Raw genomic sequence first — 27,259 nt, 5'->3', positions numbered from 1 at the left:
GGAATTTAGTTTTAGTATTACTTTAGCTCTATATGTAATCTGACTCCAATTTCAAATGATAATAAAATTTAGATTGTGTTTCTGATTAGAAAATAATCATAAATATTGATTATTAATTAATTTAGATCTTTGATTATTCGGAGTATCCCATACTTTCAATTATTAATTCACTAAGGGACCCGATGCCACTCAGAGTCACACGCCCCGGGTTTACGTGGATCTCACGGACACAGCCTCGCCAGTCTGATCTTGGTCCGAGGGTGCAGGGTTTGCTAATACCTCTTAAGTCGGTTGCCTACTGCTCACTCATACAAAAAGTGTAGTTTATTTAGACACTTCCATACAACTTGCCAAGTCAGTGATAGACAGAAATCAAAAGGTCTTCAGATGACGTGCCTACTGTTCCGTTCATATGCGCCTTTAGTTTGACCTATCCTGGACACAGAGCTGTGGTAACACCAGCCTCCTCATAGTCTACTAAAATAATGATTTCAGAAAACTTCAGAATAAATCAAGATGTAACATTTATTTGTCAGGTAAAAATGTATCATGCCAATTACAGAAGTAAATGATTAAAAGCCAATTCAGAAATAATAAATACATGACATAATTTACTCAAAGATGACTCTAAAAGTTAGTAATGTTTTCCTGACAAAGACACACAGTGATGTGTCAGGGCTTTCCAACAGGAAAACACTGAAACATCACTGTATGGGGGTTCCTGGTAAAGAGTCCCAAAGACTGAATCCTTAAATACCCAGATGAGAACAAAAAGGGTTATACCAATGTCGTTTAGAGTTGTTTGGGCCAATCTATGTACCCCAGGGGGGTAGCACCTGGTTTCTTGAGATATCTTAAAGAGATATCACCCAGAGAGGAGAAACAGGATTCTCCTAATTTCTCAATCTTTCTCATTTCAACGAGTTTTTGTCTTAGCAGGAAAATCAGTTCTTACAGACAGCATTCATACTGATAGTCGCCCATTCAACAATCAATGGCTGGTGATGGCCAGTGATACAGACAGCATTCATATGGATGGTCAGACATAGAACCAACAATCACACCGATGGCCGGCCATCAGACAGGCCATTTGTTTTCTAATGTAAATGCATTGTGGTCTGAAAAGATGATGCTACTTTATTTCTATTTATTTCTATTTGTATACACACACACTATATATATATAGTGTGTGTGTGCTAGGAAAAATTACAGAAAAAATGTCAATTCTATTTATATTTATACTGTATAGGACAATTGTACAGTTGTTTAGTTGTTTCTGTTATTTTTTTCCTAGCACACATACACTATATAGATATATAGTGTGTGTGCTAGGAAAAAATGACAAACAACTAAACAACTGTACAATTATCCAATATATACAAATATAAATAGATAAATAAATAAATACATATAAAGTAGCATCATCTTTTCAGACCACAATGCATTTACCTTATAAATCAAATGGGAAAACAAACACACACTCACTCTCTCTCTCTCTCTCTCTCTCTCTCTCTCTCTCACACACACACACACACACACACACACACACACACACACACACACACACACACACACACACACGTATAATGTGTGCATGTTACTAGGTATGTGAGTAAAATGTTCAACATGGTTAAATGCTAAAACTAGTTGTTCAGATAGAAAGAGCTTGAAAAATCCTTTAAAATGACACCAATACCATGTTTATGGGTTCAAGAATAACAAAATACTGGCCATTTGAAACTCGAAAGTCGTCACTTTATTTTGTCCCTTGTTTTCCATTAAAATTAAACAAAAGGTGTGACGAATCATACAAATTATAATGTTTTTTTTTTTGCTATAACTTTTTTAATTTTTGAGATATTGACCTGAATCTTTTAGGATAAGCTGTTTAATAAACACTAATTACACCAAATAACACTCTTTATTCAGACAGCACTTATAAAAACAAAGTTACAAAGATTTCAAAACTATTTGGAAATACAACAGTGTACTGCCCTACAAAGCAAAAAGGCAGTAACTGCATTTTTGGTCAAAAATGAGTTATTATAATTTTTTATAACATTCAATGCATCCTTTGTTATGTGACAAAACATCTTATCTCAAATGTGTGTCGTTTTGGAGAAAAATGGTAGTCGTTTGTACAGTAACTGCAAAAAGCCCTAGTGAAACAAAGCATGAATACAGTAACATCCATTACTGTATTCTTGTTATGTTTTACCTAACAAAAAATAACCGTGTTGCTGCGTAGTGAAGTTACTGTTTCCATGGTGAACATACACAGCTGATTTCGCGGCATCCTCACGAGACGGTTTTAACATTTGCGATTTCACCCTTCTAACTTAACACAAATTTTGTTTGAGATGGCACAAAGCCAGGGAAAGAAGATGGTCGAACTGGCGTTGAAAAGAAAATACCCGGAGAATGGTAAGTAACAGTGACAGATTAAACATTTAGAGGATAGGCTATCACAATATAAAACGCCTGTCAGCCGCCAGGGCGGGACTTCCTCTCAGATGTCCATTCAGATAGCATTATGCTAATTGACAGGCGATGTTTTAAATAGCTTTGCTTACCTGCCCCTGATCCTCCCTGCTCCTAGCTGTAACTTTATCCTCTGTAACTTCACATCATCGCCGATGCCATGTCATCATTTTGTTGTTCATGTCACAAAGTTATAATCCAACCAGCGGTGGAAAAATATTCAATAACTAGAAAAGCACTCGGAGAGCACTAACCTCTGTCAAGGTAGCCTAATTCACTGAGGCAATACAAATTCCAAATGTCCCGTGTTCCGGATCACCACCAAAATGTAGTCATCTGTTCCTTGTCCTAATAGCCTACCCATGTTGTCCGAAAATGTCATCCAAATCCGTACAGTACTTTTCGAGTTATCTTACTAACGAACAGACAGACAGAAACAGCACCAAAAGATAAGCTTTGGGCGGAGGTAAAACTTCTAAAGGCATCAAGCTATCCCATAACATCCAAGCACCCAGCGTGATCTTCTTCGCTCTTATTAGCCTACATGAACGGCGTCTTCTTTTTTCATAGGCTAATCATTCACGGCGTTGTTGTCCAGCAGGAGAATATAACTGTCCATAAACACAGCTATCGGTGTAACAGTTATTCTTTAACGTAACAGGTGTCTGTTCAACTTAAAACACACTCTCTTCGCGGCCGCTGTTTGAAGACTATGTCCGCTGTTTAGAGAAGTTAGCGAGTTGTGAGCAAAACTGACATCTTTCTCTTTCCATGTTTTCAACAAAAACAAACTTCTGCAGAGCGAGCCGGCAGGTATTTACGCCCCCCCTTAGCGCTCAGGCTCAAACACATTGGTTCCTGTTCCTAAGCATTTATTTATTGCACGGTTTCTTCTTCTGAATATAAAATTATATATTTAATTTGGATTCCCCTTTATTATATTAACCTATGAAAATGTTGTCCCTCTGCATGACTGCACGCTTCTATGTTTTATCCTATTATTGTAGGCCTAATGTAACTTATGAAGCCAGGCTGCGTTTTTGTGTGTTGGCTTTTCTTTCTTCATTTTCATTAAGGGTGCAAAATTATTAATTTATTATTGTGTTAGCCTAATTCATGCATTATTTTGTCATGGACCGAAATTGAAGTTATTCCCTGTACAATGAAATATTATGATATACAGACATCAATATACATAATGATCAGAGTGAAGATGTTGTCCTGTAGGTCCATATAATAATAGTAATAATAATAATAATAATAATTTGTTGCAGTACACAGACAGAGACAGACACAGACAGATGTGGATTTACATTCATGCCACTAATTTTCTCTCTTTTTCATTTAAGATACACATGTAGGTATTCCATCAAAGAGGCAGCAAGTCCTGCCCCCCGCTGAAGAAATGGAGTGGACCATCCTGGACACTTTACTGGATACCACCAGCGTGGACAGCTTATACGGTGACATTACAGACCTAGATTATGTCCCAACCCCTACGATGACACAGACTGAAGTGGAACTTGGAGACCCAGGGGAACAAGTTCAAGAACCAGAGCCCCAGCCAGAGCCAGAGCCACAGCCAGAGCCACAGCCTGATGTGGAATCACGTCGACCACCAATGAGAGAGCCATGTGGTGCCAAATGTCGAAGAAGGTGTACAGACCATATTTCAGAGGAAAGACGGAGGGAGATATGGAGTCAATACTGGGAGATGACCTACACAGAAAGACGATCATGGATGTTTTACTCAGTTACCCCAATGCCAACCAAAAGAACAACAACCGGCCCAGAAAGTCGCCGTGGCTGCTCATTCATCTACCGGCTGCAAAACCAGAAAGGAGAGCCAAGACAGGTCTGCAAAATGCTTTTCCTGTCATCATTGGGCTATCACCCTAAAAATGACAGTCTAGTCATTTCCATGATGGGGAAGTCGAACACCAGGCCACTGGTTCCATCCAAGGACCAGAGAGGAAGGCAGGCTGCAGTCAACAAGATGGACGTGAAGACCCTTGATGACCACATTGAGTCCTTCCATCCTTGTGTGAGCCATTACAGACGGGAGCATGCCCCAAATCGACGGTACCTGCCAAGTGACATCACAATAAAGATGATGCATTCAGACTACCTGGATAAAGGAAACGCCTGCTCCTATGAAGCATACAGGAAGATTGTAAAAGAAAAAAAAAATCAGCTTTGCTTAACTTGGGGAGGAGCAATGTGAGGACTGTTTGGAACATGCTGAACATGCTAACTGCCACACAGGGGAGACTGAAAGCTCAGATTGCCCAGAGTGCCTAAGGTGGAACAAACATAAGCAGTCTGCCCTAGAGAGCCGCCAAAGCTACCAGGCAGATGCAGAGAGGGACTGGCCGGACATGACATCCGTTCGGAGCGTGGACCTCCAGAAGGTGATAATGCTGCCACGCATGCCAGGAGTCAAGTCAGCAGTATTTACTCGTCGCATCGTGGCATACCACGAAACATTTGCCTCAGTGGGGAAAAAAACACCATCTCTGTATTGTGGCACGAGGGAATGGCTGGGCGAAGTGCAGCGGAAATTACATCAGCATACACAACTGCATTGGAGAAGGAGCGGGATGTACGCCACACCATATTCTGGGTGGACAACTGCAGTGCACAGAATAAGAACTGGTGCCTTCTATCCTCACTCGTCACTCTTGTGAACAGTGACACCTTTTCACAGGAGGACATCACACTAAAGTTTTTTGAGAGGGGACACACGTTCATGAGCGCAGACAGTTTCCACCATGGTGTCGAGCAGCAAATGAGGAGCCGTCCAGGTGGTAAGGTCTACGACTTCGAGGACTTTGTGAGTGTTGTGGCAAGCTCCAACTCCAGGAAGGTGGATGTTGTCAAATTGGAGAATGCCAATGTGCTAGATTGGAGGGATGGCCACTCCACCGTCAAGGTCAAGAAAGCGCAAGCACCAAAGCTTAGGGAGATGGTGGAGATACAGGTGCGGCGTGGCTCCAAGAGCCTCTTTTACAAACTATCCCATACGGAGAATGAATTTATGGAATTAGACTTCCTCATGAAGAAATTCTCGCTGAAGGTGCCCACTCTTTTGCTACCACAGAATAGAGGGGTTGAGGAGGTCAAGAAGAGAGACATCATCTCTAATCTTTGTCCTCTCATGCCACCAAACAGGAGGGTGTTCTGGTATTCCCTGCCTGTGAGCAATGTTGTGGAGGATGAGGAGTAATAACCATATGTAATGTGGTGTTCATCAATTATTTTTATTATTATTATTATTATTATTATTGTCATTATTTATTGTTATTATTATTATTGTCATTATTATTGTTATAATCTATAATCTATATACAATCTATTATTAAATGTATGTTTACTAATTTGAAATATCTGTCCCATGTATTCATTTCATTCAGTACTTTGTGTTTATAAACCTACTGAAACAGATACTGCACCATATAAAATCATCAACTTGTTTATCTTAGTTATCATCATAAGAGTTTGAAAAGCCTTAGAAACACTTCAACACTTGCTCTGTTGAATTGGAGTTTAACTTGCCTATATTGCTCCAAAGAAAAGTTGTTTTGCAGTGCTTTAACATTAATGTGATTTGTAGGTATAGCAGATACTACATTACAGATACAGAAACACCCCCAGACACACATTAATCTAATACTCACACATAATAATGTGGTCCTATTCAAAATAAATTGTCCCCGTTTGGGCCTTGATACAGCTTAGCAATGTGAGACTTTAAGCAGCCGTTTCAGCACCAGAACAGCTTCCGGGTGGAAAATATTGACCTAAAATGGTCAAACTAGTTTGGGTTTGGTATATCCATGTTCAGGAAAACAAATGGTTCCAATTATTTCAAATACAGTGTATCTAACACACCCAGAGCCCAAGTTGTGGCAAAATAGTTTTTGGAAAATCTGTAGTTACTGCCTTTTTCCTTGGTATGGTGCCGCGTTTTTGGTAAGTTATACAAAGCAAGAATACAGTAACTGCAAAATATGGGTAAAATATCAAATTAAATATGAGGATTGATATGTACAAAGAATAAGCTAATATAAAGTAACAAAACAGGCACATGTCCAATAATCTACCTACAACTAGTTAGGCTGGATGACAGGATAACTTTAAAGTCATTTTTCTCAGTTCTGCACTCTGCGTAGTTACTGCCTTTTTGCTTTGTAGGGCAGTGTACTTGTACCACCTTGTGTAATGACTGTTTTAGAGGTTTTGGTGTGAAACAAAACAGACTAATTGCTGCAATTCTGATAAACTATCGCTAATAACCCCAAGATTGGCCATAGATTATCGCACAAATTATTATTCTCATATGTTTTTACCAAAGGGTTTCGTATCTAAACTCCTTTACAAGTTTTAGATTAAAAACAAAAACATTCAATACATAACTATTTTATGTATTACATTTACATTACATTTCACCCACATTAAGATAGGGTCAAATCTTTCAGAATCAAATCAGATGCAAGTTGGTATTTTAAAATTTCATAATCAGTGGCATCATCCTCATAATTTTGTCCTTCAAGCCAATAGCCAATAACATATGTGCCTCCTTGTTTCTTCAGATATTTATCAATTTGTCCATAATACATGGCTTCACTTTTTGTGTCCTTGTCAAACCAGATGCGGCATATCCTTCTGCCCACATCCTTGCCCCCTACAATTTCATCAACACTGAACCTGCAGTCTTCATCCATCTCAGGGAACTCAATGCTCAAATCAAAGTTTGGCTTCTTCAGTTTTGCCTCCAGCTTCTTCCTGTTACTTTCCAGTCTTTGCTGCTGTTTAGCTGCAAGTCTCTTCATTACTTCCTCTTGAATTTCAGCACAGTTATTTCTTCTCCGTTGCCTCTGTTTCTTTCTCTGCATTTGTTATGGCAACTTTAATCAGTTTTTCTCTTTTTTCAGATGTCAATCCATCCAGGTAATCCAGCACTTTATTTTTATGAGCACGAATCTTACAGGAGATGAAATACAAGGTGGCATTTGGGGCCTTGTCCTTCAGAGCAGAAAACATGCCCATCACTTGCTCTGCATCAATGTTATGTAAACGAGCACTTTCTGTCTCCTTTTTCAGCTGATCATTTACATCCATGTTAAAGTACCTCTGGTACTGCCTTGTGAGGACATTGTGGACTGCATGTATACATCCTTCCATAATTGACAGAAAGAGATCTCTGTCCACAGGTTCCACCAGAAAAGCCTCAAGATCTGGACTTCTGGACAGCTCAGCACCAAACATATCATGTGTCAGAGAGAATTTGTTGAGGATCTTGTGAAAATACTTCTAACTTGTCTAGAACCTCCTTTACCATGACTAAACCTTCAATGTGACTGATTTCAGAGGCTACACCCTTGTAAAATCTCGACATCCAAGGCCCAGTCAGCACTTTCCCCAAAAGACCAAGCACCTGAATTTCCACCATTGCAACAGGGCTTTGAAAATCATGTTGGATTTGCTTCTGGATAGCACCTCTGAGCCTGTTGCATGAAAAGGTTTGTCCATTAATAAAGTTTATTGTACATCACACAAAAGATGAAGTGTCAGTTTTACTCCAGAAAATCACTGTAAGAGCTGAGTAAACACAGTATAAGAAGTGTGTAAGTACATAAACGAATTTCGGTAGAATTGAGGGATTTCTTCGAAAACAAAATTAATCCACTTCGTCTTCAGTGGCTGCCTCAGATTTCGGGAGTAAATAGAGAGAGCTATGTGGATTAATACATCCAGCCACACAACACCTACAACGCTTGGCAGACATTCACGTCAGTGCTGTGAACTCGATCAGGGCGGGACTATGTTAAACCAGCAGTGTCTGTCAACATTCGTGGGTGGGGCCTGTGGCTTTAGTGATGTCACACCAGCCCAATGGCTGAAACATGTCGTTGGGAGACACTGCTGATGATTTATGGGGATTAATAAAAAAGGAGTGAGTGGATTTTTATCACTATTGGGTGGTTGTGTACACACACTGCCAACACACATTTATGTCCAAACATCATGCAAAAGTGAATTTTGCATAATAGGGGACCTTTAAGTCAAGATATGTTTACTGGAGAAAATTATATTAAAATGTTTTTATCTTATGTCTTTGTCTGTGTTTTGTACTATAAAATCTTAAGAATTAAATTAATTAATTATTTATATATATATTTTCTTACATTTTTAACATTACAGAAAATCGAAATGTTTCAATTCAGCATGAATCATGTTTACAATGAAGTTAATTGTTTTAATTGTAAAAAAAATAAAAATAATTTCATGTCATAAATTTCTAAGAATGAAATGGTCATACATGATTCATTATTATACATTCTCTTTAAAGTCTGAATCGTGTCATAATGTACATTCAATTTAAAATTTGGCTTGTACATCTCTTAAAAAATGCCATGTTTTATGTTATAAAATCCTAAATGTTTCTGCAATATTTTCTTTTAAGGCGAGACACTACAGGTGAATAGGGTCAAATTTTTAAATAATAGATATCACCATGAAACTTCCTCAGTTCATTACTTACACAAGTTCATAAAAAAAATGTTTTACAAGTTTTTGAAATTATTATGTTTAATTATGCAAATTAGGTATTATCTCATTAAATATGTGCAATTTTGCATATTTTTTCAGTAGATATATCTGAAAATATGATAAAGCCAGAAGAAAATTTTTTTTTTCATTTTGATTACACACAAGATGAAAAAAGATGTTCAGAGGGATTTCAGGATATATGCTTTCATTACCTAGGAAATCAAAATATACTGTCCATAGCCTTAAAATATCGATTTTCGGCATTTTTTTTTAATTAAAATGTCACATAAATCAGGCCAGGAATGATTTATTAACAAATCCCTCTGAACAGATCTTCAAAATACTGCTAAGTGTATAACTGGAAAGTTTGGTGTACATAGGTGCTACATAGGCTGAGATGTTTGTACTGGAGAATGACAAAAAACTCATTTTGAGAAAACGGCATTTAAAGATTTAAATTGGGGAATTTAATACATTTTTATTGAAAAACATTGCTCAAAAAAAGAATAAATGCCCAGGCACTTAGTAATAACAATATATAATATTTCAAGCTCATGAAAACTGATTATTTAATAACATGGCAGGCATATAAGGCCTACAACTGCAGTAACTCAATTAATTAACATTGGCGTATAATGCATAAAATTGCAGACAAAACCCACGCTAGACAGTATGGACACAGAACAAGACCAACAGTAGCTGTCACAGCTTTTTAAAGACTAATTGTCAATTCCAGCACCATATGTAGGTCCCTCCAACATCTCTTGCTGGTGCCTTTTCACTTTCTTGTCTGTACTCACAAGTTTTCGTTTGTGTTTTGCACTTGCGGACTGAATGGCGTTTGCTTTGGACACCCTGAGCAGGTCTGTCTGCTTGATGGTGTTCACTGTAATAAGTGTGCTCTCCAGCCACAAATTTGCCATCACATTAAGCATAGCTGAGGCACCCTCATTAAAAGAGGAGATGGCCATGCTTGCTGCTGCCTCTACCCTGTTCTTGCCTACAAAAACTGTTTTTGGGCAGCGGGCCCATATAACCGAATTGAGGCACTCATTGGCATTTTGTGTGCCACCATGCTGCATTCTTTGCAGCAAACTGTCGCTTGACATGCGATGATAGATGGGAAGAAGTTTCTGTCCCACCTCGTGAGATAGAAAATTTGCAGCATGTCGTGTGTGGCTTTCAGGGATCTCGTCTTTGTCTTCTGCCCTCCGATACCAACACCAAGATGGATTGCACCTAGTATGCAATGGTGTTTCATCTGTTGACATGCAGTGGAGAAGGCCTGCCCAGATCTCTGCTTTCATTCTATCTACTGACCCCTGGTTGTTCAAAATTGCCCCCCTGTAATAATTTTGCAGTGTTTTGCATTTCTTTGCAGTCAGTTTCCCAAAACCCTTGCCACCCAATTTTCGCTCTGCACTAAATTTTCTGAGCGCTGTGCCCATTCGCTTGTGAGCATGGTTAATGCATTCCAGCTTTACAATATCATGCTCAGGGTATGGGTTCAGTGACAACACTTCCTTAAAAGCAGAGCTATCCCCATCTGAGAGCATCTCAGTGTACCGCAGCTGGTGGCGACTGACTGATCTAGCCCATATTCTCTTTGCTGCCTGTTGCTCCATTGCCTTACTAGACCCTGTAAAATTCTTTGCACAGTCAGTGTGCGTCTCCCTCCAGCTGTTGAATTCCTCCACAGTAATCTTACCCTCAATTTTGGCGCTTTGCTTTAGGACACAAGCATGACAATAAGAGGATAAGACCTCAAAGTCAATGACCAGTCCTGTAAGAATATCAATACAAACACCAATGCCATAATGAGAAGTGAAGCCTCTTTTTTGCCAAGTCCCATCAAAAGAGACACCAATGTTTATTACAGCATCAGCATCCTCCCTCAGCAACTCTGCCAACTCTGGATCAACATCCGAATAGGCCTGCCGGATCTGCTCCCTAGCCTTGTGCAGTGACTCCAATCCTCTCTCAATTTCCGCTACTAAAATAAAAATGCATGTTGTGTCAAGAATTTTTTTTTTTTTTTTTTTTTGGCAAAAACCCAATTTATTTTGGAAAGGAGCAGGGAATAGACCATGCAGTCCTAGCAGCCAATAGGACAAGCAAACCCTAAATGACTATAAATAAAAAAGCCATCCTATAATGGCTGCAGCGCTAAAGTGCCATCTAGCCTCTCCCTATGGATGATCCCTTTACCATAATAAAGCGCTGTCAGGAAATTCTGTTCACGTACCCACCCCAAAGTGATCAAATAAAATTCTCTATCAAATTTTATAGGCCAGACAAGTAGTTTATTTATGCTTGGTTTGTAGGGAATTACAAACATGTGCACATATATTCAAACGCACATAACTATAGAATCAATTCCTAATGCGCATGTGAACGCCATCAGCGTTTCTCACAGGTTTGCGTTTAAAGTCTGTGTAGAGAGAACGGTGTCGTCTGAGCAGCCCCTAATTTAATAACTAATGATTGTTGCAATGGAAGTACATCAATCAAAACTAACTTTAGCTGGAAAATAACTTTCTTCAAGAACCACAATAATGCTAAAATAATCTGTTACATTAAATTATCCATTTATCTCTGTCAAGCTGCTTTGAAACAATCTACATTGTTAAAAGCGCTATATAAATAAAGATGACTTGACTTGACTAATGTTATACTATTACAACAGATCCAATTGTGTGTGTGTGTGTGTGTGTGTGTGTGTGTGTGTGTGTGTGTGTGTGTGTGTGTGTTGCAGCCTACTGTTAATGTGTGTGTCTCTCTAAAACTAAAAACTCAAAAGTTGTACTGCAAAAGTAAAACTCACCAATACAACACAATGAAATATGTTCACTGTTACAACAACACTATGATAAATGTAACAGGTCATTAGAACTCCAAAATCAACATCCCTGCCCCATCCCTGTTTCCAAAGCCTATACCTGTCACTCTCTTGTCATGCCTCTGGTATGTTTTCAGGTGAAGGGAAGGGATCCCCAACACCTTGCTGACCTTCCTCAGTGCAGCATATCCCATCCCTAATTCATGGGCCAACAGCACCATGCGGACATTGACGTCAAAAGCGACATCACCTCTCGTCTCGCTTTGCAGCCGTGTGGATGTGTAGACGCTACGTCTATACCCACTCTCTCCTTTGCAAGTACTGCACTCTAGAAGCAGACTGCTACAAAATCCATGGTTCACTGGATCAATGTTAATAAATAGGTCCGATGCAGCACAATTAGGGCACACGAGTTCACTTATTAATTCATTCAGACGTGCGACATGAATAATCAGCCACTGCTGTGTCGCACAGTCAGTGGCACTGTCATTAAACCCCCCCTGGTTTCCCAATGACAGCTTACGGTCAGATGTGCTGCTTCCTGATGGTTTTTCAGCTAATCCATCCGATTGCTTTTCTTTTCCACATCTTGCAAAGCGTAACTGTTGCTTTTGTTTCCGTGAACGTTGCATTGTTAGCGGCATTTTCGGAGTTCCCGCGGTAAACACGGAAGCGTCAGAGTACACCACGTGATGCGTCTGAGCCACTCACGTAGGCAGAAACCAGCAGTAGCCAATGAGATTTTGTCATTAGCTTTAAATCCCCCTTTGGACATTCACGAATGGTTATTGATAGAAAGGAAATGCCCATATTTGGGTTACATAGCGTTGTGCAGGAGATTCAGAGCTTTACCATGATACCGGTCATGACAGACTTCAGTAAACAGACGGAACTCGGCATGTCGCGTTGGAATGCTGACTTCTTGGTAAATTCGGGAGAAACTTACTGCCGCAAGTAAACAAAATGTAATAAAATAAACATCTTAATGTGTATTTTCAACGTTTTCTTTATAGCAGCTTGAAAGAACACATATTGAAGGAGTAAACTAGCCCAAAATCTCAAAATTGACCATGCATGAAAAATCGATGTTTTTGCCTGCCGTGTCTCGCCTTAAATAAATTCAAAGTTTTTTACGCAATAGAATTATTATCTTTGCTTTGTTCTGAGCATTTCAGAAAGTCTAAGCCTGAATCATGCCGTACTGTACATTCAAGTTAAAATTTGGATTGTAAATCTCTTTACAAAATGCCACGTTTTTATGTCATAAATACCTTCAAGGTCTTAAATTGTTTATTATTTTTTGTTACAAACGCCAGTGAAGATCCCTCGATTGGCCACCAGAGGTCTCACTCTCCAGAGTATTAACCGTGGACTACAATTCCCAAGAGCCCACATACCTAGCCATGAACATGTCTCATATCACCCGGCTATTTAAGCCAGGCACACACACACACCTCCTCGTGAACTATAGTTTGACCCGGCTGCCATTCTGAGCGTTCTATTCCAGTGATTGTCTTCTTGTGTATTAACCTTATTTGTATTACTGACTATTGTTTCTTGTTCCCTGCCTGTGACCCTATCGTTTGCCTTCCCTGATCCTTTTTCCAGTTATGTCCTCGATTATTGTGCTGTATGACTATTGTGCATCTAACATAATGCATAATTCAGTAAATGATAAATAAAACTCTTAAAAATGTCTGGAAATTATTGCCACCACAAAATCAGTTATTTTGATCGATAAGCATGATATCATGATAATAGCAAGCATTGATTAGGGAAATATTCATGAAAATATGAGGAAAAGAAAATGCCACAATGTCTCTTTATTCTCTTATTTATTTATGTATGTAGGGTGAAGAGATACAGATCAAGGATCAGCAACAAACTATACTTAAAATATATTATTTAACATTATTAGATTTACTGCTTTAACAAAACACTTTTGAGTCACAGGTGATATTCATGGGTCCTGTCTGTCTCAGTGCTGAAACTCTTAATACAAACTTACATGTATAGACAGCTCAGACTTTTATAGAGTAATATATTGCAAATTTCAAACACACATTAGTCCTCATTAATATTGCTTAATCATGTTAATGATTCTTCATGATTTCCATCTTAAATCATACGCTGAAGGTTCAGAATTATAAGAATCACATTCTGCAAAGCTCCTGTTCTCTTAAGGGAAACAGTAGGAAACCACTGAAAGAGTTGGGGTTATACTGGTCATCAAATATCCTCCTGCCAGACCAAAGTCTCACATAGACAACATCTCCAACCTCCAGGATCAACACAACTCCATTAGAGGAGTTTATGTCATGCTGAGGCTGAGAAGCATGTGCTACAACCACACGCTCTCCATTCTTAACAATGTCTGCAGATGCTGGAGTTCCTCCATGACCAAATACAGACACTCTGAACATGTACGCTCCTTTCAGCGGGGCTGTGAAAACACCTAAATCAAATAACAAGAGATACAGAATCAGATGTTTCCTGTATGATCACTTAATTACCAAACTCACTGTGTAATAGTTTTGAAAGATGGCAGATCATTTAATTCTCTTATACACATTACACAACTGCAGAGAGGTCTGAATGGAGCAGAAGGGTTTTCATTACTATAAACTGAGTTCTCTTACGAGAGTACTCTCGTGTTGCGTAAGCTAGCTTACGCTACGGGAAAAACCCTTTTCTCGAGAATACTGAAGCCAAAAAATATCCTTAATTTTTGCATAAGTTTAAAACGCATTGCTGCATAAGCAGACCTAGGCAGAGCGGCTCGCGCGCCTATTGGTTGCTCAGCAGCAACTGCTGCAACCTATCCAGGACCTGCTCGTGACGAAGCACCAATGAGGGCGCGGGCGCCCGTGCGCGTCACGTCCCGCCAGAATGGGCGTGGCTACAGGCTATAAAAGCAGGCCCGTGAGGTTGTTCTCTGATTTTTCAACTCTTCAGCGAAGTGGACTCTCACCTCGCTGTTCTCCGGAGAAGCTGCGCCGTCGAAGAGCCTTCAGCGGGACGAGCTTCAAGCCGGCCATCTCGCCGCTTCCTCTGCCGTTCCTGCTGCGCTATCCGGCGCCGAATATCCTTTTCATTACCACGTGTTACGTTACACACGCTTGCACTAAAAGAGCGAGGCATTGTTGCAAATGCCTCTTTTCAAAAAATGCGGCTCCTGCCGAGCCGATCTCAGCGACGGGGACCGCCACATCCTGTGCGTTTCCTGCCTGGGACAGACACACGCGGACCACGCGCTTTCCCTGGGCGGCTGCCCGGAATGTGAAGTGATGTCTATGGCGACCCTGCGGGCTCGCCTAGCATCTTTCAGCGTGGATCCCGCCCCTCCGCTTCTCTCTTCTGGGCCGCGCCGTAAAAAGCGCCGTTCACAGAGAACACCGGAGGCATCTGCCGCGAGCGCTTGCATGCCGGATCTCTCCCCGTGTGCATCGCTCTCTGCATCCCCCACCTCTATCACGGCCGGCCAGCCGCCCGCTGTGGATATCGAGTCGGGGGGAGATGACGCAGAAGGGGACAGCTGCTCTATCCTGGCTTCTGACTGCGAAGGCTGGTCGGGCTCCATTCCGGACCCCGCCCCTTCTCTTCAGGAATCGAGCGGTGTGCGGTCTACGTTCGACGCTGAGCTTCTTCGCCTGCTTACCAAGGCCGTGGAGGACCTCGGCCTCGATTGGTCGCTTCCTGACGAGCCTGCACCCAGCAGGCTGGACGGTTGCTTTCTGCCAGGCCGCCGCTCGACGCCTCACACGAGGCCTGCCCCCTTTCTTCCGGAGCTCCACGAGGAGCTCACTAAGAGCTGGAAGGCGCCATTTTCTGCCAGGCTGCGTTCTACTGTCTCTTCGACGCTCTCTCTAGTAGACGGCGCGAAAGACGAGGGCTACCTCTGCATTCCTCCGGTCGAGGAACCGGTAGCCACGCACCTCTGCCCGCCTTCCGCCGGATGGCAGTCTCATCCCTCACTGCCTTCCAAAGCCTGCAGGACTACTTCGGCTTTGATCGGTCGCGCCTACACCGCCGCCGGTCAAGCCACGTCCGCACTTCACACGATGGCCGTGCTTCAGGTCTATCAGGCCGACCTTCTCCGTAAAATGGACGAGGCGGGCCCGAACCCTGAGAATTTTAATGACCTCAGGAGCGCGACCGACTTAGCGCTACGAGCCACTAAGCGGCTCGTGGCTCGTAGCGCTACGAGCCATGAGCCGCTGCTCAGGCCATCGGGAGGAATATGGCGTCTCTCACTGTCACCGAGAGACACTTGTGGTTAACGCTGTCCGACATGAAGGAGTCCGACAGAGCCACTTTCCTCGACGCGCCCGTGGCGCCATCCGGTCTCTTCGGCCCGGCTGTCAAGGGGTTTTCGGAACGGTACTCCGAGGTTCAGAAAACCTCCCAGGCTATGCGGCATTTCTTGCCGAAGCGCTCCAGTTCCGCTACGGGTCGCTCTAAACAGCCGCCCAACCGGAAATCAGCGCCACAGCCTCCCCCGCCGTCAGCCTCACAGCGCCGTCAGCCGAGGGATTCCCAGCGCTCACGCTCTTCCAGCCGCCACAGACCGCCTCCCCCTCGGGAACCCCGGTCCAAGATTGTGCTGAAGGCAGAGCCCTCAAAGTCTTCCTGACCGCGTTAGGAAGACGAAGATGGTCGAGTCCCGCTGCGGCCGGACCGCCATCAAAATCAGCGCGCCTCGCTCTCACAGATCCCTCAGCAGAGGTGACTGGAGATGTGTATTTCACAGCCAACGAGCCCGTTACACAACACGCTCGCCTGTACCCAAAGGCCGTTTTTACGGCCGCCCAAATAAATCACAGAAAGAGCATTCTGTCTGTTTATCCGGCTCACGCCGATGGTGTTATAAATGTAGGTCATGTGCCCACTCCACAGTGTTCGCGCCTACATACAAACACGGCCGACTCAGTGACTCACACTCATTCACGGCCCATATCCATAAACTCGGCTCGCGCTGTGTGTGTTTTGAATGTGGGAAAGGTGCCCGCTGTACAGCGCTCATCCCTACACACAAACACGGGCTGCTCTGTGATAAGCACTTATTCAGAGCCCCCGTCAATAAACACAAAATGTGTCCCGTGTGTAAATCACCTTCTACCAGACACGAGCTGTGTTATGTGTGTGCGAAGCGCGCGCGCCTCCATGAGCGCGCGCTCTCTCTCAGGCGCTGTGAGATATGTGCCACACACACACAGCGACAACAGCCCGCGCGTTATTCGCCCTCTAGCTTTTCACATAAAGGCATGGAGGGAGCTGCCGGGCGTGTCAGAATGGGTACTGAACACAGTAGAACGAGGCTATTCACTACAGTTCGCTCGCAGACCCCCTCGCTTTCGAGCCAGGGTCGAAACCACGGTGAACAGCGAAGTAGCACACCTACTTCGCGCCGAGATTGCGAAACTGTTAGAGAAACGAGCCGTAGAAGCCGTCCCTCACATACTGAGCGAGGCAGGTTTTTACAGCAGATATTTCCTCGTTCCAAAGAAGGATGGCGGTCTCAGACCCATCCTAGATCTCAGACGGCTGAACAGAGCCCTTATGCAGAGATCGTTCAAAATGCTCACGACCAGTCAGATTCTCGCGCAAATTCGCCCGAGGGACTGGTTTATCTCTGTGGATCTGAAAGACGCATATTTTCAGATTCAAATAGCGCCCCATCACAGGCCTTTCTTGCGATTCGCCTTCGAGGGGCTGAGCTATCAGTACACCGTCCTGCCGTTCGGTCTGTCCTTAGCACCCCGTACATTCACGAAGTGCATGGATGCAGCGCTCGCTCCCCTGAGACAACGGGGGATGCGAATACTGAACTATCTGGACGACTGGCTTATTCTAGCCCAGTCAGAGTCGGAGTTAATAGCGTACAGGGCTCTATTACTCGACCATTTACGGGATTTGGGTCTCCAAATCAACTGGACCAAGAGTTTACTGTCTCCCAGCCAGAGAATCTCTTTTCTGGGAACAGACTTAGACTCTGTGTCAATGACAGCGCGGCTGACGTCACAGCGCGCGCTGCAGATTCAGCGCTCAGCTGCAGCTTTCAGGACCGGCAGCATTTTTCCTCTCAAACGTTTTCAGAGGATGCTGGGTCTTATGGCTTCGGCCTCGGCAGTGCTTCAGCTGGGCTTGCTTTTCATGAGGGCAGACCAGTGTTTGGTCTGTGGGCAGCCTCAGAAAGGCGCCTACACATAAACTGTCTGGAGATGAAAGCGGTCAAAAATGCCTTGAGATACTTTCTCCCCCTCCTCAAAGGCCACAACGTTTTGGTCCGCACGGACAACATGTCAGTGGTGTCATACATCAACCGCCAGGGCGGTCTCAGGTCACGGAGCCTTCACAAGCTGGCGGAATGCCTCCTCTTGTGGGCCCACCACAACCTGCGCTCACTGAGAGCGTCACATGTCCCGGGCTCCCAAAATGTGGGCCCAGACATGCTGTCCAGGGACAACGTTCCCCCCGGGGAATGGTCCCTGCACCCTCAGATAGCCCAGTTACTATGGGACATCTTCGGCAGAGCGGATGTCGACCTCTTTGCGTCGACGGAGAACGCGCACTGCCCAGTATTCTTCACGAAACAGAGAGATGCGCTGGCCCACGACTGGCCCAGCCGTCCGCTCTATGCGTTTCCCCCGATCGCGATGTTACCACAGGTAATCAAGCGCATCAGGGAGAGCAAATGCTCTGTGCTCCTCGTGGCGCCGCTCTGGAGGAATCATGCAACTGGAGGAGAGCTGATGCAACTGACGAGCACGACCCCATGGCCGATTCCGGTGAGGAAAGATCTCCTCTCCCAGGCCAGGGGCGCGATCTGGCACCCGCGCCCCGACTTATGGGCCCTGCATGCATGGGCCATCAACGGGTACCCGCTGACCTCCCAGCGGCAGTGTTGAACACAATTACCCAGGCTAGAGCACCCTCTACGAAAAGGCTCTACGCCTCTAAATGGTCAGTGTTTTCCGGCTGGTGCTCGGCCCGAAACTTAGACCCACAGCGCTGTAGCGTTGCAGAGGTTCTCTCCTTTCTGCAAGAGCTTTTGGACGAGGGCAGGTCCCCCTCCACGCTCAAAGTGTATGTGGCGGCCATTGCGGCGTTTACAAAACCTTTGCATGGCCGGTCACTGGGTAGAGACGACCTCATTGTTAGGTTCCTAAGAGGAGCTAGGAGGTTAAATCCTCTTCAGCCCCCTCTGGTTCCAGCCTGGGACCTCTCCTTGGTCCTGGAAGCCATGAAGGGTGAACCCTTTGAACCCCTTCAGTCCGTGGATTTGCGGTATCTTTCACTGAAGACCGCTTTTCTCATGGCTCTCGCTTCAGTTAAGCGAGTGGGTGACCTTCACGCGCTCTCTGTGAGCGCTTCGTGCTTGGAGTTTGGGCCTAATGACTCTAAAGTCATCCTTAAACCGAGGCACGGTTATGTCCCCAAAGTGCTTTCCACTCCGTTCAGATCACAGATCATTTCACTGTCAGCTCTTCCGAGATCTGAGGGTGAGGACGATGTGAATTTTCTCTGCCCCGTCAGGGCGCTGAGAATATATGTCGAACGGTCTGATGCTTTCAGGCAGTCAGAGCAGCTCTTCGTTTCGTTCGGTGGCCGCACTAAGGGCTTAGCCACATCGAAACAGAGCCTGTCCAGATGGATAGTTGACGCTATCGCTATGGCTTATAGGTCTAAGAACCTTCATTGCCCTCTGGGCGTCAGAGCGCACTCCACCAGAGGCATGGCCTCGTCGTGGGCGTGGTCTCGCGGAGTCTCGCTTCATGATATTTGTATGTCGGCGGGCTGGGCCTCTCCGTCTACATTTATCAGGTTTTATATCCTGGAGGTGCCTGCCCTACAGGCTAAACTGTTGTCAGTCTAACATACTAGCTCTGTTCGCTCTCGCTGCAGATCGACACAGACTGTGTGTGGTTTGTGTTATACACAGGCTCCAGATCGACAGACCAGGTCTTCCTGTCTGTGATCGTTTTTCACCTGTCCTTCGGGTTCAGGTGGCTGACAGGCAGTGTTATCTTTCTTAGTTCAGCCCACGGATGTACCTGGCTGTTCTATTGTATTAAGCACCCATTCCCACACCCTGGAATGGTTATCTCTCCCTGGGCCCAACCCTCATCGGCCCAGACATAACCACTTACGTTTGTCCCCGGGCACATGCCCTTGGGAACGTGCATGTGGACCTTCTCTAGCACGCACAGCGTTTTACATTGGGTTCCCGTAGCGTAAGCTAGCTTACGCAACACGAGAGTACTCTCGTAAGAGAACGCTCTCGGTTACTAACGTAACCTCGGTTCTCTCTAGATGAGGGAACGAGTGTTGCGTAACCCTGCCGTGCTTGTGCTACTTCTGGTTCGCTTCAGATTGAAAAACCAGAGAACAACCTCACGGGCCTGCTTTTATAGCCTGTAGCCACGCCCATTCTGGCGGGACGTGACGCGCACGGGCGCCCGCGCCCTCATTGGTGCTTCGTCACGAGCAGGTCCTGGATAGGTTGCAGCAGTTGCTGCTGAGCAACCAATAGGCGCGCGAGCCGCTCTGCCTAGGTCTGCTTATGCAGCAATGCGTTTTAAACTTATGCAAAAATTAAGGATAATTTTTTGGCTTCAGTATTCTCGAGAAAAGGGTTTTTCCCGTAGCGTAAGCTAGCTTACGCAACACTCGTTCCCTCATCTAGAGAGAACCGAGGTTACGTTAGTAACCGAGAGCGTTTTATGACTCATTTCATTGATCATTACCTGTAATTGGGTTGTAGGCGTTCCCTATGTTTGTGAAGACTTTCCTGTAGGTTAGTGTGAATTCAGAGGTAAAAGGACCAATATATCCACTGCCAGATTGCATTAGTCCAGCTGTAAAAGCTATTTCTCTGTCTGTTATTGAAAAACATAAGAAATATTGTGATATATTACTGTATTTCACTGAGAATGTATACACTGAATTGAATATCATTCAAGCACACTTTCACCTCTATTTTCCTTTCTCAACTCCACTTGACCCAGAGTAAGATTTGATATTTCTGTGAAGGAATTATGATTCTGTTAAATGACATTTACACTGTTTATTGTAATAGATAACACAATTTACACAGTATACACTCAACTTTACACTAACATTTACACTATTCATCGTATTGCAGTGGTGTTTTACTTTGAGGATCATTGATAAAAGAGTGAATGTTTTGGTGAGGTACCATAATTTTTCTTGTTCAGCTCTTCCCTCAGTTGCGTCTCTAAAGCTCTGATGTTTGTTTTCTGCTCTGTAACTGTGGCGGTCAGTTCTCTGATGTTCACTTTCTGCTCTGTAATGGTGGCGGTCAGTTCTCTGATGTTTGATTTCTGCTCTGTAACGGTGGCGGTCAGTTCTCTGATGTTCACTTTCTGCTCTGTAACGGTGGCGGTCAGTTCTCTGATGTTTCCTTTCTGCTCTGTAACTGTGGCGGTCAGTTCTCTGATGTTGCCGGTCAGTTCTCTGTTGATGGTTTTCTGCTCTGTAACTGTGGCGGTCAGTTCTCTGATGTTCACTTTCTGCTCTGTAACGGTGGCGGTCAGTTCTCTCAGCGCTGCATGGATGTCAGCGAAGAACAGATGGTAGTTTTGTTGGCTGTCAGTTGAAGCTTCATCTCTCAAAGTGTCTGTTTGAGGTGGATTCTGTCTTCCGTCCTCAGATCTGAGCTGTTGACTGATCTCATTCTCATTGAGTCCTCCATCTACCTGATGCTGTACGACACACACAAAGGTTTCCAACAGCAGCAGTAAACATACTAAACCCTTCATTCTTCACTGATGTTTGTTTCCAGCTCTTGCTCTTCATCCTCACAGCCTCTCATGTTCCTTTTATAGTGTCCTGATTTACGGTCTTTTGTACTTTATCTATATTGCTTCAGATAAATAAGTAGTTCAAGTTACAATTAAAGAGATGTTCCGGGTTCAGTAGATGTTTATCTCTGAGTCAAAATTATTTTCTATTTCACAAATGTTGTGACTAAAGTTCAAGATCAACATCCTTATGGGACACAGGGGGATAATCGCATAAGCACACATTTCTGGTCGTTTGAATCAATTGTCATGAATGGTTAAAATCTCACACTTTAATAGTATTTATTAGCACCTAACATAATAAAACAGGCTCTGTGAGGAATGATTACCTCAAAACGTACATATGCAATTTAAATACATCAGCTATTGTCACGTGCCAGTGACCCATGGGCCACTTACTGCTTGGCCCATTTACAGCAAATGTAAGTGTCTGACAATTTCTTTTAACTAAAGAACGAGTTGACAGTTATTTCTGTTGTGATTTATATCATGCCACAAATGTTGCTGATGGAGTTTAACTTGTGTTGAATTCACAAAATACCTTTAAATGTTATTTTTACTCCACATGCAACAACATCCTGAATCAACAGATGTAAAAGTGAATAAATGCATAAAACTTGTCACCTTACATAAATGTAATTACATGTATAAAATCATTAAATGTAATTATTAACCTGATTTACAACTTTTCACAAGCAAGAATGTCCTAGATTTTGGGAAAGTGGATTTGTGTCTTTATGATTTATGCTAATTATAATACTGACATTGACTTGTTTTACAGTACCATAAAATGAGCTGTGTTTTTACATTTGTTAATTATTACTTACTCATAGGTTTGTCAGAGTGCAACCAATTTTACATTTATAAATTTGGCAGATACTTTAATCTAAAGCAATTTATATACACATTGTTTTACAGCTTTACAGAACACAGAGATGAAAATATAAATAAAAGATTATAGTCTGTTAACAAAAGCTTTTTAAAACAAAAGCAGCCAAAGGGAAAAGTTCCAAGGAAATTTCTTAAGATTGTTAAAAAATTAATCATTTAGCAATTTTTCATCTTGAGCTGTTTTTGTCAGGGTGTAAATAAATGTGTATCATCCGGTGAAAGTGCACTGGTGCAGTACGTTTTAAAAGTTCTAAAAACGTTTTAAAGTTTTCTGTTCTGATAAATTGTCACTTCTTGTTTTGGTTCATGTTTCATGTCTCTAGCTGTGTCCCAATTCTGGGGCTGCATACTTTGAAGGCTTCGTCAAAGGACGCACCGAGTCATGTTTAAAGGGGAAAGTAAAGCAGTTTGCGTCACCGTGGCGCAATGAAGGCTGTCCCGTTTCGAGGGTCCTTCGAAGGCTCCTTCAAAATGTGGCCTGCAGATGCGTCCTTCTTTTCCCATGAATGCAGGATACATCAGATCCTTCGCAGCCTTGCCTACCCCAGAATCCACTGCACGCCAGAGACGAAATGGCCAGATTACACATTTAAATGTAAGTATTGGGTTTCAATTTAATCGAGTGATCTAATGTATCTAATGCGAATTCTAAAAATGAAAAAAATAAAAAAATAAAAATACAATGAAGATTCAAATGTTGTACTTATATGTTACCAGTGGGCTATGTGATTTTACATAGGCAATTTTATACTCTTTAGACTTAATTATGTAGCCTAGATAAATTGACCATGCTAAAATATACATTAGACACAACGCACTTCTCTGTAACGAATACACTTCAAAACCTACAAACAACTAGCCGTATATTCTCCTTACCGGCTCGGGTGATCGCATACGGTTCCCAGGAAGTGATGACGGAAGCATGTTAACGACGCAGTTCACAAAAAGTGACGCATAACAGGAAGCACATACGCTACTTCTTTTATAGCCCAGAGGGCGCAGATAATAGGCTGGACTGCAAATAATGACAAAAGCAAAACAAATCACCCATCCCGCCACATTATAATATGGGTCAAATATTTGTCAAATATAAATACGGAAATGATTTTAAATTAATATGGTATTTTTAAGTATTGTTTTTCTTAAGGTGTGACTGTAGCCCATTGTACCTTAAAATAGTGTATGTCTAGAAAAGATGAGTAGTCTATAATGTGTTAATAAAAGTCAGCACGATATAAGAGGGAAAAAAAGTAACAATACAAATAGAGTAACAATAATAATGTAAATATTTTGCACAGTAATTACATTGAGACATAAAGAACAAAAACTACTGAGAATTAGGCTATTTAAAATACAACAACAAAAAAGAACTTGAAGTAGCCTATTCATAGGCAATGTAAATATTTTAGTTGTTAACTTAATTTTTAATGTCAACGTTATTTGGACAACTATTTTACATTAGTTTTGAACAATTAAACTGTTTAATTTAATTAACATGAACAAATTCTTTAACATAAATACTACACTACTTTGGTATACCTTCTGTCACAGGCATTTCAGCTGCGAGCTCGGAAGACTGTGGAAAGGATTCCGATGGAGTTGCAGTTTCCTCTGGGACTTTGAGCATCGCAACGACTAGGGCTGAGCGATATGGCCAAAAAATCTCTGTATATATGATATATAACTCTGTACTTTCTATGTTTTATATTTGGATACAGAAAATCTGTATTTATTCCAAAAAATATTATTTCACATCCAGCCCAATGATATCCTACAAACAATGTTGATATTGAAGGATATGGCAACAAATATAGTGAATGTAATATAGGCTATGCAATATATTATGTGTTAAAAGGTGGTTAAAATCACATTACTTTCTAACATTGTAATATTGCAGTCTAAAACTAAAAATAATGCTTTTATTTTTCAATTGACTAAAGACTAAAATAAAAATGAAAATAAAAACCTGCCTTGGACCAAGACACTGCATACCAATTTTCAAGTCAATCGGACTAACGGTCAGGTGGTTATAGCCATTTTCATGTGTTTTTCATGTTATAGCGCCACCTAGTGTTCACTCATCCTATACGACATATCATTCAAGAGTTATAACCATTTTAATAAAAGTGGCTCCGCCCATACCGTACGTTTTGGCGCACCTTAGCAACCGTGAATCAAAATTTCAACTATTTTTGATTCAATATTATTGATATTCAGACTCCAGAGAACATTTCTGCACTGGTTTGGTTCCGATCGGGCTAAAATCGTAGTTCACACAAGTGAACCAATCTTGAGCCAAGGATTACACTGATATAAGACACTTGAGTCTACGACAAACGGTCTAGGAGTTATGAGGAGTTACTTTGATTGCTGTAGCGCCACCTATTGGCCAATAAGGGTCATACTTTGATAGGTTTTCCCCAAATTGAGGCCTACCAACTGGCCAAGTTTCAAGTCTCCAGGCCTTACGGTTTGTGCTGCATGATCAGTTTTACGGCAGAATAATAAGAAAAATCCTTACAATTACAATAGGGTTTCAACACTTCGTGCTTGAACCCCTAAATCTTTGTTGTAAATGAATATATTAATTATATGAATATATTATATTATACATAATTACAATTCACATAATATAAATATGAATAATTAATAGCAAAAGATGGGCAATTTTGTCTCTAAAATTATCTCACTCTAAACTACTTTGATTTGCAGCAGATACAAAGATACAGGGGGAGTGGCTTTATTGCATCTTTACTCACAGCTGATTGGTCCAGCTTTGGTTTGCAATCTCTAACCCAGAATATATCCTGCTCCGGAGCAGGGGTGCGTTTACAAAAAGCCGTCTTTATTAGCTTAGTTCAACGATTCGGTGTTTCCCGAAACCATAGTTCCAACGAACATTCGCAAACAGCATCGCAAAGTTGTGTGGTTGGAACAACAGATCTCGAGCTGTGGTTTGAAGAATAGATTCTTGTTTGCATGACATGTGGACTCAATAAATCCTTGTCTTGAGCAAAATAAGCAAGCTGACAGTCAATACAAATCTATATCTTTGGTACTATGGTACTGTGGTTCATAAGCTATGGTACTATGGTTGTTAACTATGGTAGTTAAGCAGCGAGTTACATCGTTGTACTGGAAACGCACCCCTGGATAACAACTGAACCCGGCTTCATGCAACGGGTCACAGCCCTGCAGAGTTTAATCCTGAAGACCTGGATCAGGTGTGTTTAACCCTCTGGGGTCTGAGGTGTTTTCTGGCCCTGGAGGTGTTCTGACATGCTCTGACATTTGTGCTTATTTCTGTTACTTGTGGCATTGTCATGGCTAAAGTCTGATTACACTGTATTCAGCACAAACTCTGCTACAATAATATATCAGCAGCATGTATGTAAAAGTTTGCAGTTTTGAGATAATGACGTTTGTGCATGTGTGGTGGGCAAGCCCATTACCTTCCCTAATAATATGTGGTTCCTAAGCCAATTGGCTGTCACCATGAGAATATATAAGGCGATAGACCTGTGTTTTGAGGTAAACGTCATTGTCGACGTCACTAACGCTTTACTGTGGCTGCTTCCGGCATCAGGTGTGGACATTGGAAAGAGGTATGAGCGCTTGGTGATTTTGTTGGGAGATTATCTTTTAAATTTAGTAACTAAATGTCGCTGGTTGCATGTTTTCTGCACCAGAGAAAGCTCCGAGTGCTTGACTGCCATTCCCTCTCGCATGGTTCAAATCAGCTGTTCTATTTCTCGTGCAGGTCTCGCACTGCTGCTGTGGCTGCCGTTGTTGTGTGTGTGATTATGCACGTATGATACTCGTCATCGGTATGTCTAATGGGCGTTTGCTAAGTTTTGGTGAGGGGTTAACATATAACAGTAAGATTAAATGGTAACATTCTGCTTTTATTTCAGGTGCTCTCCCCAAAACATTGGGGGTGTTGACTGCTAGTCCGGGCGCGTTTCACGTCCTGCCCACGGATAACATTGCTGCTTTGTTTTGTGTTGATTTTGCTTTATATTTTGTTTCTTTTGTTTTGTTTGTTATTTTTATTTTCATTTGGATATAAGTGATGCGTCCTGCTTATCTTTGCCTTTGTATCCGCTAATAGTTTTCTTTTTTTGTATTTTATTTGGTTGATTTCTATTTTGTAAGAGCCCTAACTTTTGTCTTTGGGTTTATTTTGCAGTTCATTACTTTTGTGTGTTTTGTGTGGCTTGTTTGATTTCTTTGTTGCTTCCTATTGAGAGTGGTAACACTCTGTTTTGCTTTGCACGATCCTTGTTTTTGTAGGCCGTTTGATGTATCTTATTATATTTTGTTAAACGCAACTTTATTCTTTTTTCTAGTTTTTTTTTGGTATTTTGTCTAGTTGCTTAGTTTATTTTCTTGCAACTGTTAAAAACCAACTGTCTGTTTTGTGCATTTTCTTAACTCTTTTGTTGAATTTATTTATTGCAATTTGAGGGCAAATAGGCCTTGCCCATTTCTTTTGCAGTTTGATAACTTATTTTGTGTTTGGTTTTTGTTATTTAGTTTTTGTTAAATCAATATGAGGGCAGTTTAGTGCCATGTCTAATAATCCTGTGTGTATTTTAGTGACTCTTTATTAAGATTTCTCTGCTTTTGTGTCACAGGATCTGGGTGCCAAAGGCAGGGAGGCTGGCTCTAT

At 42.3% G+C, this 27,259-nt stretch overlaps 2 protein-coding genes across 3 annotated transcripts in view; one reads left to right on the top strand and one right to left on the bottom strand.

Annotated features, from left to right (window-relative positions):
• Positions 1-27,259, top strand: part of LOC309497428 (uncharacterized protein) — a 292,681-nt gene that overhangs the window by 167,275 nt on the left and 98,147 nt on the right. The window lies entirely within an intron of this gene.
• LOC309497399 (uncharacterized protein) overlaps positions 13,772-27,259 on the bottom strand; it is a 125,575-nt gene continuing 112,087 nt past the window's right edge. The window contains exons 1-2 of one of the 2 annotated variants that reach the window (XR_014205515.1): positions 20,620-20,747; positions 13,772-14,327 (exon numbers count right to left, since the gene is read on the bottom strand). Coding sequence is in view for 1 of the 2 variants with exons in the window: in XM_082167666.1 (XP_082023792.1) it covers positions 14,026-14,327 (302 nt within the window). In the remaining variant the exon portion in view is untranslated. Of the gene's footprint in view, positions 14,328-20,619; positions 20,748-27,259 lie in introns of those variants that run through there. The other variant, XM_082167666.1, reaches the window with a different exon arrangement.

The sequence above is a fragment of the Leuciscus leuciscus genome, assembly GCF_965113295.1.
Source record: "Leuciscus leuciscus genome assembly, chromosome: 4".
Classification (NCBI taxonomy): Eukaryota; Metazoa; Chordata; class Actinopteri; order Cypriniformes; family Leuciscidae; genus Leuciscus; species Leuciscus leuciscus.
The sequence above is the reverse complement of the archived record's forward strand: the minus strand, read 5'-3'. Positions and strand labels throughout refer to the sequence as shown.